General features: G+C 40.2%; 1 protein-coding gene across 1 annotated transcript in view; it reads left to right on the top strand.

Annotated features, from left to right (window-relative positions):
* The first annotated feature begins 9,853 nt into the window (after nt 1-9,853).
* PXT1 (peroxisomal testis enriched protein 1) overlaps nt 9,854-14,133 on the top strand; it is a 28,786-nt gene continuing 24,506 nt past the window's right edge. Inside the window, 3 exon segments of the mRNA XM_047860356.1 lie at nt 9,854-9,876; nt 12,035-12,117; nt 12,120-12,197. Of these exon segments, the coding sequence (XP_047716312.1) occupies nt 9,854-9,876; nt 12,035-12,117; nt 12,120-12,197 (184 nt within the window).

Raw genomic sequence — 14,133 nt, 5'->3', positions numbered from 1 at the left:
GTTTTTGCCACGGGGGAGGAGGGGATGCATGAAATAGGTGAAAGGGATTAAGAGGTACAATCTTCCAGTTACAAAATAAAGAAGACACCGGGATGTAATGTACAAGGTAGGGAATATAGTCAATAATATTATAACAACTTTGTATGGTGACAGATGGTAACTAGAGTTACTGTGGTAACCATTTCATAAATCTATAAATATTGAATCACTGTGTTGTACACTGGAAAAGCAATATTGTATGTCAATTATTCTTCAATAAATATAAATAAAACTAAAAACATGAAGAGCTTATTTGAGCAAAAACTGATTTGAACCAGGCATCATCCAGTCCAGTAGATAGAGAGGAGCTCTGAGGAGTTGTAAAAAGGAAAGACTTATAGGCAGAAGTGAGTGGGAACAAAGAAGTTATTGCTAGGCAAAAAAGCAGGTTGGTTATCGCAAAGTTACCTTCCTTTAGGGGATTACAGGGGTCTATTAGACAAATTACCTAATGGGTGCTGATCAGTGATTCCTGATTGACTGGTTTAAGGTTCCATTTCTGAGAGAGCCAAACCTGTAATTAAGTTTCCATTTGGTGATGTGGAGCATAGCATAAGCAATTCCATTTTGGGTCTGTTGTCTTGTTTTTTAACAGTAGGCAGATATTAACTCTAATTCTCCTAGCAGCCTGGCAGGACATAGTCCCATAATAAAGATACAGAAATCAAGGCTCAAAGAGATGAAGTTATTTCAGGTTGCATTAGGTGAACTCCATGGAGCCATTTTAGCTTTGAAATTCTAGGATTACTGGGGCACCTGGGTGGCTTAGTTGGTTGGGCATCCGGCTCTTGATTTCTGCTCTGGTCTTAATCTCAGGATCATGAGTTCAGGCCCCTTGTTGAGCTCCACACTGGGCGTGGAGCTACTTAAAAAAAAAAAAGAAAGAAAGAAAGGAAGAAAAGAAATTCTAGGCTTACTGAGAAAATCTATCCCTTTGGTTTCATGTTTCCCTTTTAGAAATTTCATTGTTTGGGATTCAGTCACAAAATGCCTTTCGTTCTAAGGAAAGGGCCTTAGAAATCATTAATGTCAGGGTTTTTGATTGTTAAGAAGGAATCTAAGGTCCAAAGAGGATGAGTGACCAGCCCATGGTTGTGATTTATTTCCTCTTTCAAGTTTACCTGTAATGCTCATTGTAACCTGATTCTACCTGGGTAGAAATATGTATAGGAAGGTGTGTCAGGAAATGGAGTTTTTATTTTTTAATATGAAATTCAGTAATTTTTAAATGTTTATTTTGAGAGGAAGAGAGAGAGAACGGGAGAAGCATAGAGAGAAAAAGAGAATCCCAAGCAGGCTCTGTGCTATCAGGGGAGAGCCCAACACGGGGCTCTGTCTCATGAATCACGAGATCATGACCTGAGCCAAAATTAAGAGTCAGATGCCCGACTGACTGAACCATCCAGGCATCTCAGAAAGTGGAATTTGGCCTGGGCTCCAAAAGCTTCTTAAAAATGACCTTGGTATGTGTGTAAATATTGTCTGTCCAAATAAGCAGAATTTCCAAGACTCGAAGGTCACTGGAGGATGGTCCTTCTCTTTGGAGAGGTATCAATTGATGTAGTGAAACTTTTGCCTAGAATCACCGACCACTGAAAAGTCAAGAAAGAGTCACACATAATTAAAAAGCAATTTAATTTAATGCGTCATTAAAATAATTAATATTAATGTGTCATTAAAATAATTCTTAAAAAGTAAGCACAAATATAGAGATATTTTTACATTTTAAAATTATCCAGGGGCGCCTGGGTGGCGCAGTCGGTTAAGCGTCCGACTTCAGCCAGGTCACGATCTCGAGGCCCGTGAGTTCGAGCCCCGCGTCGGGCTCTGGGCTGATGGCTCAGAGCCTGGAGCCTGTTTCTGATTCTGTGTCTCCCTCTCTCTCTGCCCCTCCCCCGTTCATGCTCTGTCTCTCTCTGTCCCCAAAATAAATAAATGTTGAAAAAAAAAAAAATTAAAAAAAAAAATAAAATTATCCAAACACTAGGGGCGCCTGGGAGGCTCAGTTGGTTAAGCCTCCGACTTCAGCTCAGGTCATGATCTCACTGGGACTCTGCTGCCAGCTCAGAGCCTGGAGCCTGCTTTGGATTCTGTGTCTCCCTCTCTCCCTGCCCCTCCCCCACTCACACTCTGTGTGTGTGCGTGTGTGTGTGTGTGTGTGTGTGTGTAAAATAAACATTTAAATTTTTTTTTTTCAACGTTTATTTATTTTTGGGACAGAGAGAGACAGAGCATGAACGGGGGAGGGGCAGAGAGAGAGGGAGACACAGAATCGGAAACAGGCTCCAGGCTCCGAGCCATCATCAGCCCAGAGCCTGACGCGGGGCTCGAACTCACGGACCGCGAGATCGTGACCTGGCTGAAGTCGGACGCCCAACCGACTGCGCCACCCAGGCGCCCCTGTAAAATAAACATTTAAAAAAAATTATCCAAACACTGAAAACAGGATAAATTTCTGTAAATAATAAACTTTCAATAAACATTATAAGTAATTATTATTATGGCTGAGAGGTAGAATTCTGATGGAAGGAGAAGAAAGAAGGGGGGAGACAATATTACATTAAAAGAAAAAAGGAAAAAGAGAAAAAAGGGAGAGAAACATGGGAAGAAAAAGTTAGAGGTGGAGAGAAGGCAAAGAAAGAAGAATGACAAAGAGTTAGCAAAGGAGGAAGAGTCAGAGGGAGAGAGAAACTGGAAGTGGAGGAAAGGAGGAATCTGGTCTTAGAAAGGAGAGAAAGACTAAGAACAAAGAAGATTCGCAGTGGAGGCCAGGAGAGAAGAGTTAGGAGTGTTCCTTTTTTCATCAACAAACGTTTATTGCCTACTGTGTGCACTCTGATAAATTCATGTCCTGGGAGAAACCAGTTATGTATCACTCTACTGGAAGAGAGTTAATGATTTCATTTCTTTAAGCACCTTTTCTTTTTCTGAGAATGAAAAGTAATCTATGCTCATTTAGAAAATTTGGAAAATAGAGAGTGGAATAAAGAGTCTCTAATTCTCTTCCTCTGGGAAAAAGAGGGAAAAAGAACCCCTAACTCTAGCCTATTGATATGTTACTGTCTTTGTTTTATGTTCTTTCTGGTGCTCGGTTTGAAGGGCAGCAGCTCCCCGGGGCACACTCTTCTCCTGGAGATGGCAAGTGTGTAAGCAGAGGCACACTAGGCCCCTTCAGGCCCGGGATGGAACTAGCACACTGTCATCACTGCCCCATCTCATGGAGCCATTGAAGCAACATGGGGCCAATAATCGTATGGGTCTATCTAACTTTATATCATATAAAAAGTGTAGCTTCCTAGATATAACATAAATTTATGTGTGTACTTTTACCTCTTCTGGGACAATGCAAGGACCATAGAACACTTTGAAAGTCACTTTTTAAAACAACTATGTTGGGGGCGCCTGGGTGGCGCAGTCGGTTAAGCGTCCGACTTCAGCCAGGTCACGATCTCGCAGGTCCGTGAGTTCGAGCCCCGCGTCAGGCTCTGGGCTGATGGCTCGGAGCCTGGAGCCTGTTTCCGATTCTGTGTCTCCCTCTCTCTCTGCCCCTCCCCCGTTCATGCTCTGTCTCTCTCTGTTCCAAAAATAAATAAACGTTGAAAAAAAAAAAATTAAAAAAAAAAAAAAAAAGAAAAGAAAACAACTATGTTGTCACACCTCCTCTTCTCTCCTGGAATGACATGCATGGTTCATAGGAACTATGTACAAATCCAATTTAAAAAATCTATATAACGCCCTTCTCGTAGAGGAGAATGAGAGGAAAGTAATTTACAATAGCAGTTATCATAAAATGGTACATATTTCAGTGTGCTAATACTCAGGCTTAATACAAGAGAAGACTCAATTAAGTAGTCATTTGGTTGCACTTATACATAGAATCACTGGGAATGTGACAGCCACAAATACAGTCTGGAAAGGTATGTTAAACTAGGAGCTCAATTACCATGTGCGGCGCTGTAGTCTATGATCTGATTTTCGGATATAGCAAACACATTTTGGTAAAGTTCAGAAAAACAATAACAGTGAAAGTATGTTTCTCTTGATTTCTCTGGATTTATGCTGTAGATGAATTCTTAGAAAATCCGGTGTATGTGAAACCCACACAAATAATTTTGGGGTTTATATGTGAAACGGATTTAAGTTCTAAACTCAGATAATTATACATGGACTTTTTGCCTATTTTTTGTGAATAGCCAGAGGAACAGCGTAAATATAGTATACAGGTTGCAGTACAATTTTGGGGGGGGCGGGCAGAATCTTGACAGGCATTGGAGTAGGTCTAGGGTACCTGATTGGCCCTGTTAAATCTGAATATAAACCTCTACTAATATCACTATACAAATACACAACAACATTTTCAACAACAGCCCGTGGGGACTGTGGGTACTGCCCACAGTGGAGTCCACCTATATATTCTGTACCATAAAGTTTTTGGTCACTGTTGTAACCTAGCATCTAGCACAGAACCTGGCACATAGTAGGAATTCAAGGAATATTCTCTTAAGTGATTGAACACAAGGGTGTTCTTTTTACTTACGTAGCATTTTTCATCTTCGCTAGGATAATGACTCACAAATTTAAATTTCCAGCCCTGATCTCTCTTCTGAGCTCCAAATTTGTTTTGGCAAATGCTCACTTAATATCTTCACTTGAATGACTTTCATTCAGGGACAGCATTGAATATATTCAATTTACCATTTCCTGTCACCAACACCCCTCTCCCAAAATAAAATCTACCACTAAACAAGGCCAAGTATTAATTCTGTGCTGGAGTTCTCTGGTTTAGTAACTGCCACCATAATCGACTTATCTGCTTCAACAAAAACCTGGGCATCTCCCTATCATCCTGTTTTCTAATCAATCAGCTCTACTCCTTCAGAAATATGAGTGATTGTTAGTTCTCTCATATGCCAGTTTCTCTTGGATATCGCAAATATAGGTTTGGTTTCACTTGGCCTTTATACACCCAAACTGTTCTACCAAAACTAAGGAGGATTTCAATTATATCATGAACTAATTTTCTAATCTGATTAGAACTTATAATAGCTACCTCACTTGATTGGATTCAGCCAATTTATTTACTGTTTCATTCCATTTTGAACTCTTTTCCAAAGAGGCCACGACTCTTATGAATTAACACAAAGGTCCACTAAATTATAGGTCTGTTCATGACTTTATCTCTAAGTTTTTATTCTGAAAAATTTAAAACATAAAGAAAAATTGAGGGTGTAGTATATTTCACACGCGTATAACTACTATTTACATTACAAATTGTCAACGTTTCCTCATATTTGCTTTATTCATTTAACTATTTTACTGACTCATTTGAAAGTAAGTGGCAGACAACCTGACATTTTACCCCCCAAATATTTTAAAATGTAACTCCTAAAAATAAGGGCAAAAATTAAATAAATAAAAATAAGGGCGATCTCTGTATTCCTGTAATAGCTTTATTGTGTCCAGGAAAAGTAACATGAGTTCCTCAATACCATTTTTTTTTTATAGCAGTCTTTCTTTTTTTAAAAAAAAAGCCAGAATCCAAAGTTCACACATTGCGCTTTGTTGTTTTATTTCTTTAGTCTTTTTAAATCTAGAGCAATGTTCCCCATCTGCCTACCGTTTTATCTGTCTATAATACTAATTTTTTAAAAAGATTAGTCAGTTATTTTTTAGAATGTTCGCTTGACTTTTTCTGACTTGTAACAATTTCCAAGGTTATTCTATTTCAGAGGATTTCTTTATCTTTCAATATATGATTTTTACTGAATATTAATTTGTTTTAATATTTGTAATTTTCAGTTGTTCTTTCCTCCCCTTAGACTATTTCCTCTTTTAGGATCCTGGTCTTGTTTCCTGGATACAATATTTTTCTGATGATTCTATAATTTCTTGGAAGTATTTTTATGCTCCCTGTTGTCTCTGTTTTTTGTGATTCCTTTTCCTGATTCTTACATATTGGAGGTTTTTTTACTTTCTCGTGTTGAAGGTTTTTCTCTGTTGAGAAAATCTGTTGATTTTTGTCCATTCATATATTAAGAGTGAAGTCCTAAAAGCTGATTGGAGGCCCCAAGTGTGTGTTTGAGTCTTGTCAGTTAAAGGCTGTTTCTTTAGGAACCCCCAAATGTCAGTATCTGTGGCTCTTTTTTTCTGGCATGGTTCATTTTTTGCTGAGATGTATCCTTTATTCTTTGCTAGACAGTAGCACTTGGCTGCAAACGTCCGTATCTGAGCAGAAGAAACAGACTGGGTGTCTCATTTTCAGTTTCAGACTTCATTCCTCTCGATATCTCCCTCTTACTCTGATCTATGTCTAGTGTTGCCGCATCTAGAACTCCTTTGGTTTACTTTCTCCAGAGGTGACATTTCCTGTTTCCTGTGGAGGTAAAAGGAGTAGCCTGATGATATCAGGTGGAGTGGGGATGTGGGGATCTGTCCACTTATTAAACAAATTTTCAAACAAATCTCCCTTTTCAGCACTACATTCCTCCCATCTCCATTTCTCTAACTTCTTGAGTCTTCCCAGGGTTTCTCAGGGTGACCTGCCTTGCTTCTCCTTGGTTTCTCCTTCTCCAACCACTTTGGCTTGACCTTCTTTGCGTCTGCTAAATCCTCCATTTTCTATTTTCACGCATTGCAGTTTGGGGTGACTACCAGTTCAATCAAAATGAACTCTGTCTTTTCCTTTTCTTCCTTGTTATTATTTTTTAATTTTTTTTAACATTTATTTATTTTTGAGAGAGAGAGAGACAGAGCATGAACGGGGGAGGGTCAGAGAGAGAGAGGGAGACACAGAATCTGAAACAGGCTCCAGGCTCTGAGCCATCAGCACAGAGCCCAACGCGGGGCTTGAACTCAAGAACCGCGAGATCATGACCTGAGCCGAAGTCGGCTGCTTAACCGACTGAGCCACCCAGGCGCCCCTCTTCCTTGTTATTTTTGAGAGAAGTGATAGGGGAAGATCTCTGCTATCTTGAATTGAAAAGCCTTCACTGTTTTTTAGTTCTTCAAGTGCCTTGAATTCTTGACTGCCTTTGGGCTTTTGCATGTGGTGTACTGGTTCTCTGACACATTCCTTTTCCCTCCCTCCTCTTCCCTCTTGGCCAATTCCAAGTAATCTTGTATTTATTTATTTTTAATGTTTTATTATTTATTTGTGAGAGGAGAGAGAAAAAGAGAGAGACAGAGTGTGAACAGGGGAGGGGCAGAGAGAGAGGGAGACAGAATCCAAAGCAGGCTCTAGGCTCTGAGCTGTGAGCACAGAGCCCAACACGGGGCTCCAATCCACAAGTTGGAAGGTCATGACTCGAGCTGAAGTCGGACACCCAACTGACTGAGCCACCCAGGTGCCCCCACCCCCCACCCCATGTCCTCTTTTAGATCCCGGCTTAAACATCATTCTTAGATGAGTCCTGTCTGACCCCCCAGACTAGGTTAGGTCCACTCTCTATAGTATATTCTCACAATACCTACCTTGATTCTAATTAAGTATATATGTCTGCCTCCCTTGCTAGATTGTTACCTGCACAAGGGAAGGGACCACTTCTGTCTTGCTGACTGCTATATCGCCTGTGTCTAGTGCAATACTTAGCATTTAGTAAGGGATTAATATATATATTTTTCATTGTTAATCAACATACATTACTCATTATAAAAATTTGTGGCTAGGGGCATGTGGCTGGCTTAATCAGTAGAGCATGCAACTCTTGATCTTGAGGTTGTGAGTTCAAGCCCCAAGTTGGGTGTAGAGATTACTTAAAAAAAAAAAAAAAGATTTATAGCTGGATTCACAGTTACTACCAACCAAGAAGTAGTTATTTAGAGTTTAACGATCTTAGTTTTTATGATTGTTCAATTATTGTTACAGAAATACTATAATATGGACTCTTGTCCATCTCCAAACTTATTTTTTTTTTAATATTTTTTTTTCAACGTTTATTTATTTTTGGGACAGAGAGAGACAGAGCATGAACGGGGGAGGGGCAGAGAGAGAGGGAGACACAGAATCGGAAACAGGCTCCAGGCTCCGAGCCATCAGCCCAGAGCCTGACGCGGGGCTCAAACTCCCGGACCGCGAGATCGTGACCTGGCTGAAGTCGGACGCTTAACCGACTGCGCCACCCAGGCGCCCCTCCAAACTTACTTTACAATGAACACTTTTAAAATTATAATGTACTAGGGGTGCCTGAGTGGCTCAGTTGGCTGAGCATCCGACTTCAGCTCATGGTTCGTGAGTTCGAGCCCCGCATTTGGCCCTCTGTTGTCAGCGAAGAGCCCGCTTAGAATCTTCCGTCTCCCTCTTTCTCTGCCCATTCCTCTCTCTCTCGAAAATAAATAAACATTACAACAATAAAAGAAGTAAAATTAAAAGGTACTGATAGTAACGTGCACTCAGATCAGCATAGTGTATGAGTTTCTGCTGTTATAAATGACCAGAGACTGAGTGACCAAAACACAAATTTATTATCATCTTATAGTGCAGGAGGTCAGAAATACAAAATGGGTTGGCAAGGCTGCATTCCTTCTGGAGGCTCTAGGGGAGAATCATTTTTCTTGCCTTTTTTGGTTTCCAGAGGCTTCCTGTATTCGTAGGTTCATAGACTCTTTCTCATATCATTCTGACCTCTGCTTCCATTGTCATACCTCCTTCTCTGACTCTGACCTTTCTGATTCCCTCTTATAAGGACCCATAGGATTAGGTTTTACCCAGATAATCCATGATAATTAGGTATTTCTCAACAGCTTTAATTTAGCCACATCAGCAAAATCTATTTTGCTGTATAAGGTGAAATAGCTACAGGTTCTGGGGATTATGATGTGAACATCTTTGGGAGACCATTATTCAGCTTACCATACATAGGCAGCAAAATGTAAATCCTGGGGCAGCTGGGTGGAGCCTCTGACTCTTGATTTCAGCTCAGTTCATGATCTCAGGCTGGTCATGATCCCATGATCTCGTGGGATAGAGTCCCACTTTGGGCTTAAGATTCTCTCTCTCCCCCTCTGCCCCTCTCCCCTGCTCATGCTCTCTCTCTCTCTCTAAAATAAAATAAAAACGAGTAAATCCATACATGAATTACTTGCTGTAAGAAATGATAAAAACTTCACTCATACCTATTTTTTAGGATTTATTTTCATTTTTTATTAAAATTTTAAAATGTTTATTTATGTATTTATTTTTAATTTTTTTTAAATGTTTACTTATTTTTCAGAGAGAGAGAGAGAGAGAACACAAGCAAGGGAAGGGCAGAGAGAGAGGGAGACACAGAATCAGAAGCAGGCTCCGGGCTCTGAGCTGTCAGCACAGACCCACGAACCGCGAGATTGTGACCTGAGCCGAAGTCAGATAGATGCTCAACCGACTAAGCCACCCAGGCACCCCCATTTATTTTTAATTTTTTTAAAGTTTATTTATTTTTGAAGGAGAGAGAGAGACAGCGTGAGCAGGGGAGAGGCAGAGAGAGAGGGAGACACAGAATCCAAGGCAGGCTCCAGGCTCTGAGCTGTCAGCACAGAGCGCGGGGCTCAAACTCATGAACCATGAGATCATGACCTGAGCTGAAGTCAGACACTTAACTGACTGAGCCACCCAGGCACCCCCATTTTTTAATTTAAATTCTAGTCTCATATGTACTTTAAACTTTAAGTCAGAACAGCTTCCAAAGTAGATAAAATAATTTATTGAGTGAAAAATATCTAAATGCTTATTGAAATAATAAGACAAGCATAAACCAATGATTATTAAATAGACAACATACATCAGATCAGTAGCTGCTTCTCTTCCATGTGCAAATCCATTATCATGCTTTCATGAGTCATGGGATTTGCTGGTGTTTTCAGGTAGGCACACTATTTCCTAAAGGCAATTATCTAATTATCTAATTATAAAAGAGCATAGTGCTTTTCTTACATATATTTAAAAGTATATTTTGGATGAAAAATATAATTACTATGGATTATTTTTCAATAAATAAGCTCTCAACATCCTGCAGAATTGTTTGGGAAAAATGATAATGAAAACCTGTTTGGGGAAAATCAATTCCAACATTCTTTTTTTTTTTAATATTTATTTTTGAGAGAGAGAGACAGAGAGAGACAGAGCGCCAGCAGGGAAGAGGCAGAAAGTAGGGGTCACAGAATCTGAAGTAGGCTCCAGGCTCTGAGCTGTCAGCACAGAGCCTGATGCAGGGCTCGAACCCACAGACTGTGAATTGTGAGATCATGACCTGAGCCGAAGTCAGATGCTTAACTGACTGAGCCAGCCAGACGCCCCTCAATTCCAACATTCTTGATTGTTTACTTTATTTTGATTGTTTATTTTAAAAGGTCACGATTACATATTTTATTCTGAGTTCTCTAGCAATGTCATACGAATACATAGTACAAAATGACAATCTCGCAATGGACTGATGGGTAAGGCTATCTGGCTCTTTTCAGATAAGAACCTCACTCTGTATCTTGACTGTCAACTTCGACTAATTACTAATTTAATAATTTTATTCAGGGCTGATTTGGCCGTGATGCATTAGCTGGAGAGCATGTCCTTTTTCCAATGTAAAGTTTACTTGAGAAGTCAAATTAGGATCAGAAGTTTGCCTGATGAATATAGTTAAAATGTCAAGCTGTTCAAATAGGTGAAGGGGATGAAGACGTACAAACTTTCAGTTATAAAATAAGTAAGTCACAGAGATTTAAAAAATACTGTCCAGCTGCCCAAGATACCAAAAATGCCCAGGCACTTACAACCCTTCAACCCATAGCTCCCTCTTCCGTAACCTGGCCCAAATTACAAAAATCACAATATTCAAGCAGCATTCTGCACTGGAAAATGTAGTACATTTGAAAACTGAGTCAGAATTCTTCTTGATGATTCCCACCCGCTCTTGGTTTGCATAGCTCAGAAAGCTGCCTATTGCTTTACTTTCAGTCATTTCTTTTTAGTTCTTGATTTTTTGCCTAAAGCTGCAATGCAGCCACTAGCCACATGTAGCTCCTGAGCACCGGAAACGTGGCTAGTCTGAGTTGAGATGTATTGTAAGTGTCAAATATATACTGGACTTTGAAGACGTACGTTAACAAGAATGTAAGATATTTCTTTAATAATTTTGTGTATTGATCACCTGTTGGAATGAGAACATTTGGATTTATTGGGGGATATATTTGGTTAAAAAATATATCATTAAAATAAATTTTGCGTGTTTCTTTTTACTTTAGTGTAGCTGCTAGAAACCTTAAAATTACATATGTGGTTCACATCTTTTACTGGATAGCACTGATCTAAGGCTCTTGAAGGCCTCTCCTGTTACTTTCTTTGGTTGTTCTTTATTGTCTGGCTTCTCGTAACCATTCCTTCCCTTTCCCATAACTGCTTAGATTTGGAAGGTAAAATAAAAAAACTAGAAAGTGAAACTCTGTGGCCAACCTTTAAGTCAAGAGAATTAAGTGTACTGGTAAACAATGAAAATCTCAGTTCAATTCTTCAATATCTTGGATTGGTGCTACAATACTGGAAAAAAGGGGGCGGGGGGTGGAGAATAGTCTTCATTAGTGTCTGTAGGGCCGGACTACATGTATATGGAGAATTAAAGAGAATACAAAATCACACACAAGGTAGTAGGACAAAATGTATTTCATCTCCAATCTTCCCCATCTCTAGGTTATTAATCTATTTTCTTTTGGCTACACTAATTCGTCTCCCTTTATCTATGCATACTAATTTAGACTGCTGTCGTGGTAGAATGTGGCTGTTGAAAAGATGAAGGAAAACTGTTTGGAGATGAGAATGTGGGGTGGTGTTAGATCTAAAGACGAACAACATAGAAAGATGTTTATCTAAGTTGAAAAAGACCTTAATTACCCTGTTCCATTTTCCACTCAAAACCATAACCCTTTTATGCATAGAATAAAGGCTGCTTGTAATGTTGGAACATTAATATTCATCAAACATACTGAATATATACGGATGGGGGAAATTCTCTGAAGATATATTTTTCAACAGAGAAAAACATGATGCCATTGTTTGTGAACCTAAAGAACTTCTGAATCCCTCTCCCAAAGTAACAAATTGTTGCAAATCCCTGTGGTGAAATACAGTTTTCAGAAGGAGTACATGACCCGACTTGTTAGCTCCCAGCCAGTTTCAGCCATGTCAAGAAGCCCAGGTAAGATACTACTTGCCTTAAGCTGAGATAAATATTTTTCTTGGTGTTGAGGACATAAAATTGGACATTAAATAGATTACTTAAACATTAATTGTGAGAAGATAGTGGTAAATCTATTCATCAATATTCTTAGGTGGCAAAAATCTAAAACTGACTTTGCTTCATGGTATTAAATCTCTTAGTTTCTATTAGTTCTGAATTGTTGATGTGACAACTCATGAAGATGATCGCAAATTAACTAAAACAGATCCAATTTGTCCTTTAACGAAAACATGTCTGTAACTTGACCCGGCAATGTTAAGCAGGGAAAATTCAGTTTCGATTCCTCTTTGATTTTGCCGATGTAGGAAAGAACATGAAGGAAAGATAAACTTGCATTTTTGTTTTGCAAAAATTTGCATGATTCCTAGATGCCCTTGAATGTTGGAAAAATAAAGTTTTACGTTTTGAGGGGCATTAGAGAGTGTTGGGGTTAAGTTTATGGGGTTTTAGACTTTTAGATTAAAAATATGCTAGCCATGGGCCCCTGGGTGGCTCCGTGGGTTAAGCGTGCTACTTCGGCTTAGGTCATGATCTCATTGTTTGTGAGTTCCAGCCCCGCGTCCAGCTCTGTGCTGACAGCTCAGAGCCTGGAACCTGCTTCGGATTCTGTGTCTCCCACTCTCTGCCCCTCCCCCGCTTGCACTCTGTCTCTCTCTCTCAAAAATAAATAAACATCAAAAAAAAAAAAAAAAAAAGAATATGCTAGACACCCGAAAGGAAGAATTAAAGCAAATCTCAAACTATTATCCAGTTTCAAAAGAATTATATGCCACTGAGAAGGTGGACATTTCAGGCTGATAGTCTCCAGCCACCATGTCAGACATGGTATCTGTTTTCCAGGAAGAACTAAATTGACTAAAATATTGAATTTTGATTTGTGCAGATGTCAACAATAATTTTTCAGAGCCTGAGATTCTGTCACCTGGGAATACCTTCTGGCACGTATCTTTTGTTTTTTTTTAGATTGAGATGTAATCCATACACCATAAAATTCAACCTTTTAAAGGGCACAATCCAGGGGCGCCTGGGTGGCGGAGTCGGTTAAACCTCCGACTTCAGCCAGGTCACCATCTCGCGCTCCGTGAGTTCGAGCCCCGCGTCGGGCTCGAGCCTGGAGCCTGTTTCCGATTCTGTGTCTCCCTCTCTCTCTGCCCTTCCTTCCCCTGCTCATGCTCTGTCTCTCTCTGTCCCAAAAATAAATAAACGTTGAAAAAAAAATTTTTTTTTAAAGGGCACAATCCAGTGGTTTTTAGCATATTCCTAAAGTTATCACTGTTCTGGAACGTATATTTTACTGTAAACTTTTCTCAGTATGTTCTCACACTTCGCTATGCCACTTGATCCTCGCAGATTTCCTCCTCAAGCACCTTCAGAGGTGCCGTGTGGGCGGTTGCCACATTTACCCAAGATGTTTTCCTCATCAGTTTCACCTCGAAAGCATAAGGAGGCTGAATTAATAAAGCTACTAAGTTTGATTTCTAGAGTAACAGCCAACAACCTAATCTACGTGTTTGTTTCCGTGCCTAGAACTCTCATTTTATTATGACTGTGAAATCTTATTTGTGACAAGTATTGTAGCCTGGTGGGCCACCGGTGTGCGTCCAAGGACTGCCAAACAATAGGAGACAAGGGGTCGCTCAGGGTGAGGTGGCAGCAGGCCCAAGCCTCCCAGGTCCTTTCCGCTCGTTCCCTGGCCCAGGAGCCAGCAGCGCGTTTCTCCCCCAAACGCTGAAGCGTTTAGAGAAGGGGGGTGTGCAGGCTGAAGGGGGCGGTGTAAGAGGGACACGGAGGTGTCAGTACGGCGTCAAGTACGCCACGCCGCAGGGTGTTCCGGGCGCCCAGTCTCTTGGTCACACGCTCTGGTCGGTCGCCGTGAGCGAACAAGGCGCGCCGG

This window comes from Prionailurus viverrinus, chromosome B2 (genome assembly GCF_022837055.1).
Source record: "Prionailurus viverrinus isolate Anna chromosome B2, UM_Priviv_1.0, whole genome shotgun sequence".
NCBI lineage: Eukaryota > Metazoa > Chordata > Mammalia > Carnivora > Felidae > Prionailurus > Prionailurus viverrinus.
Note: the sequence above shows the minus strand (reverse complement) of the source record. Positions and strands in the feature narration are given on the sequence as shown.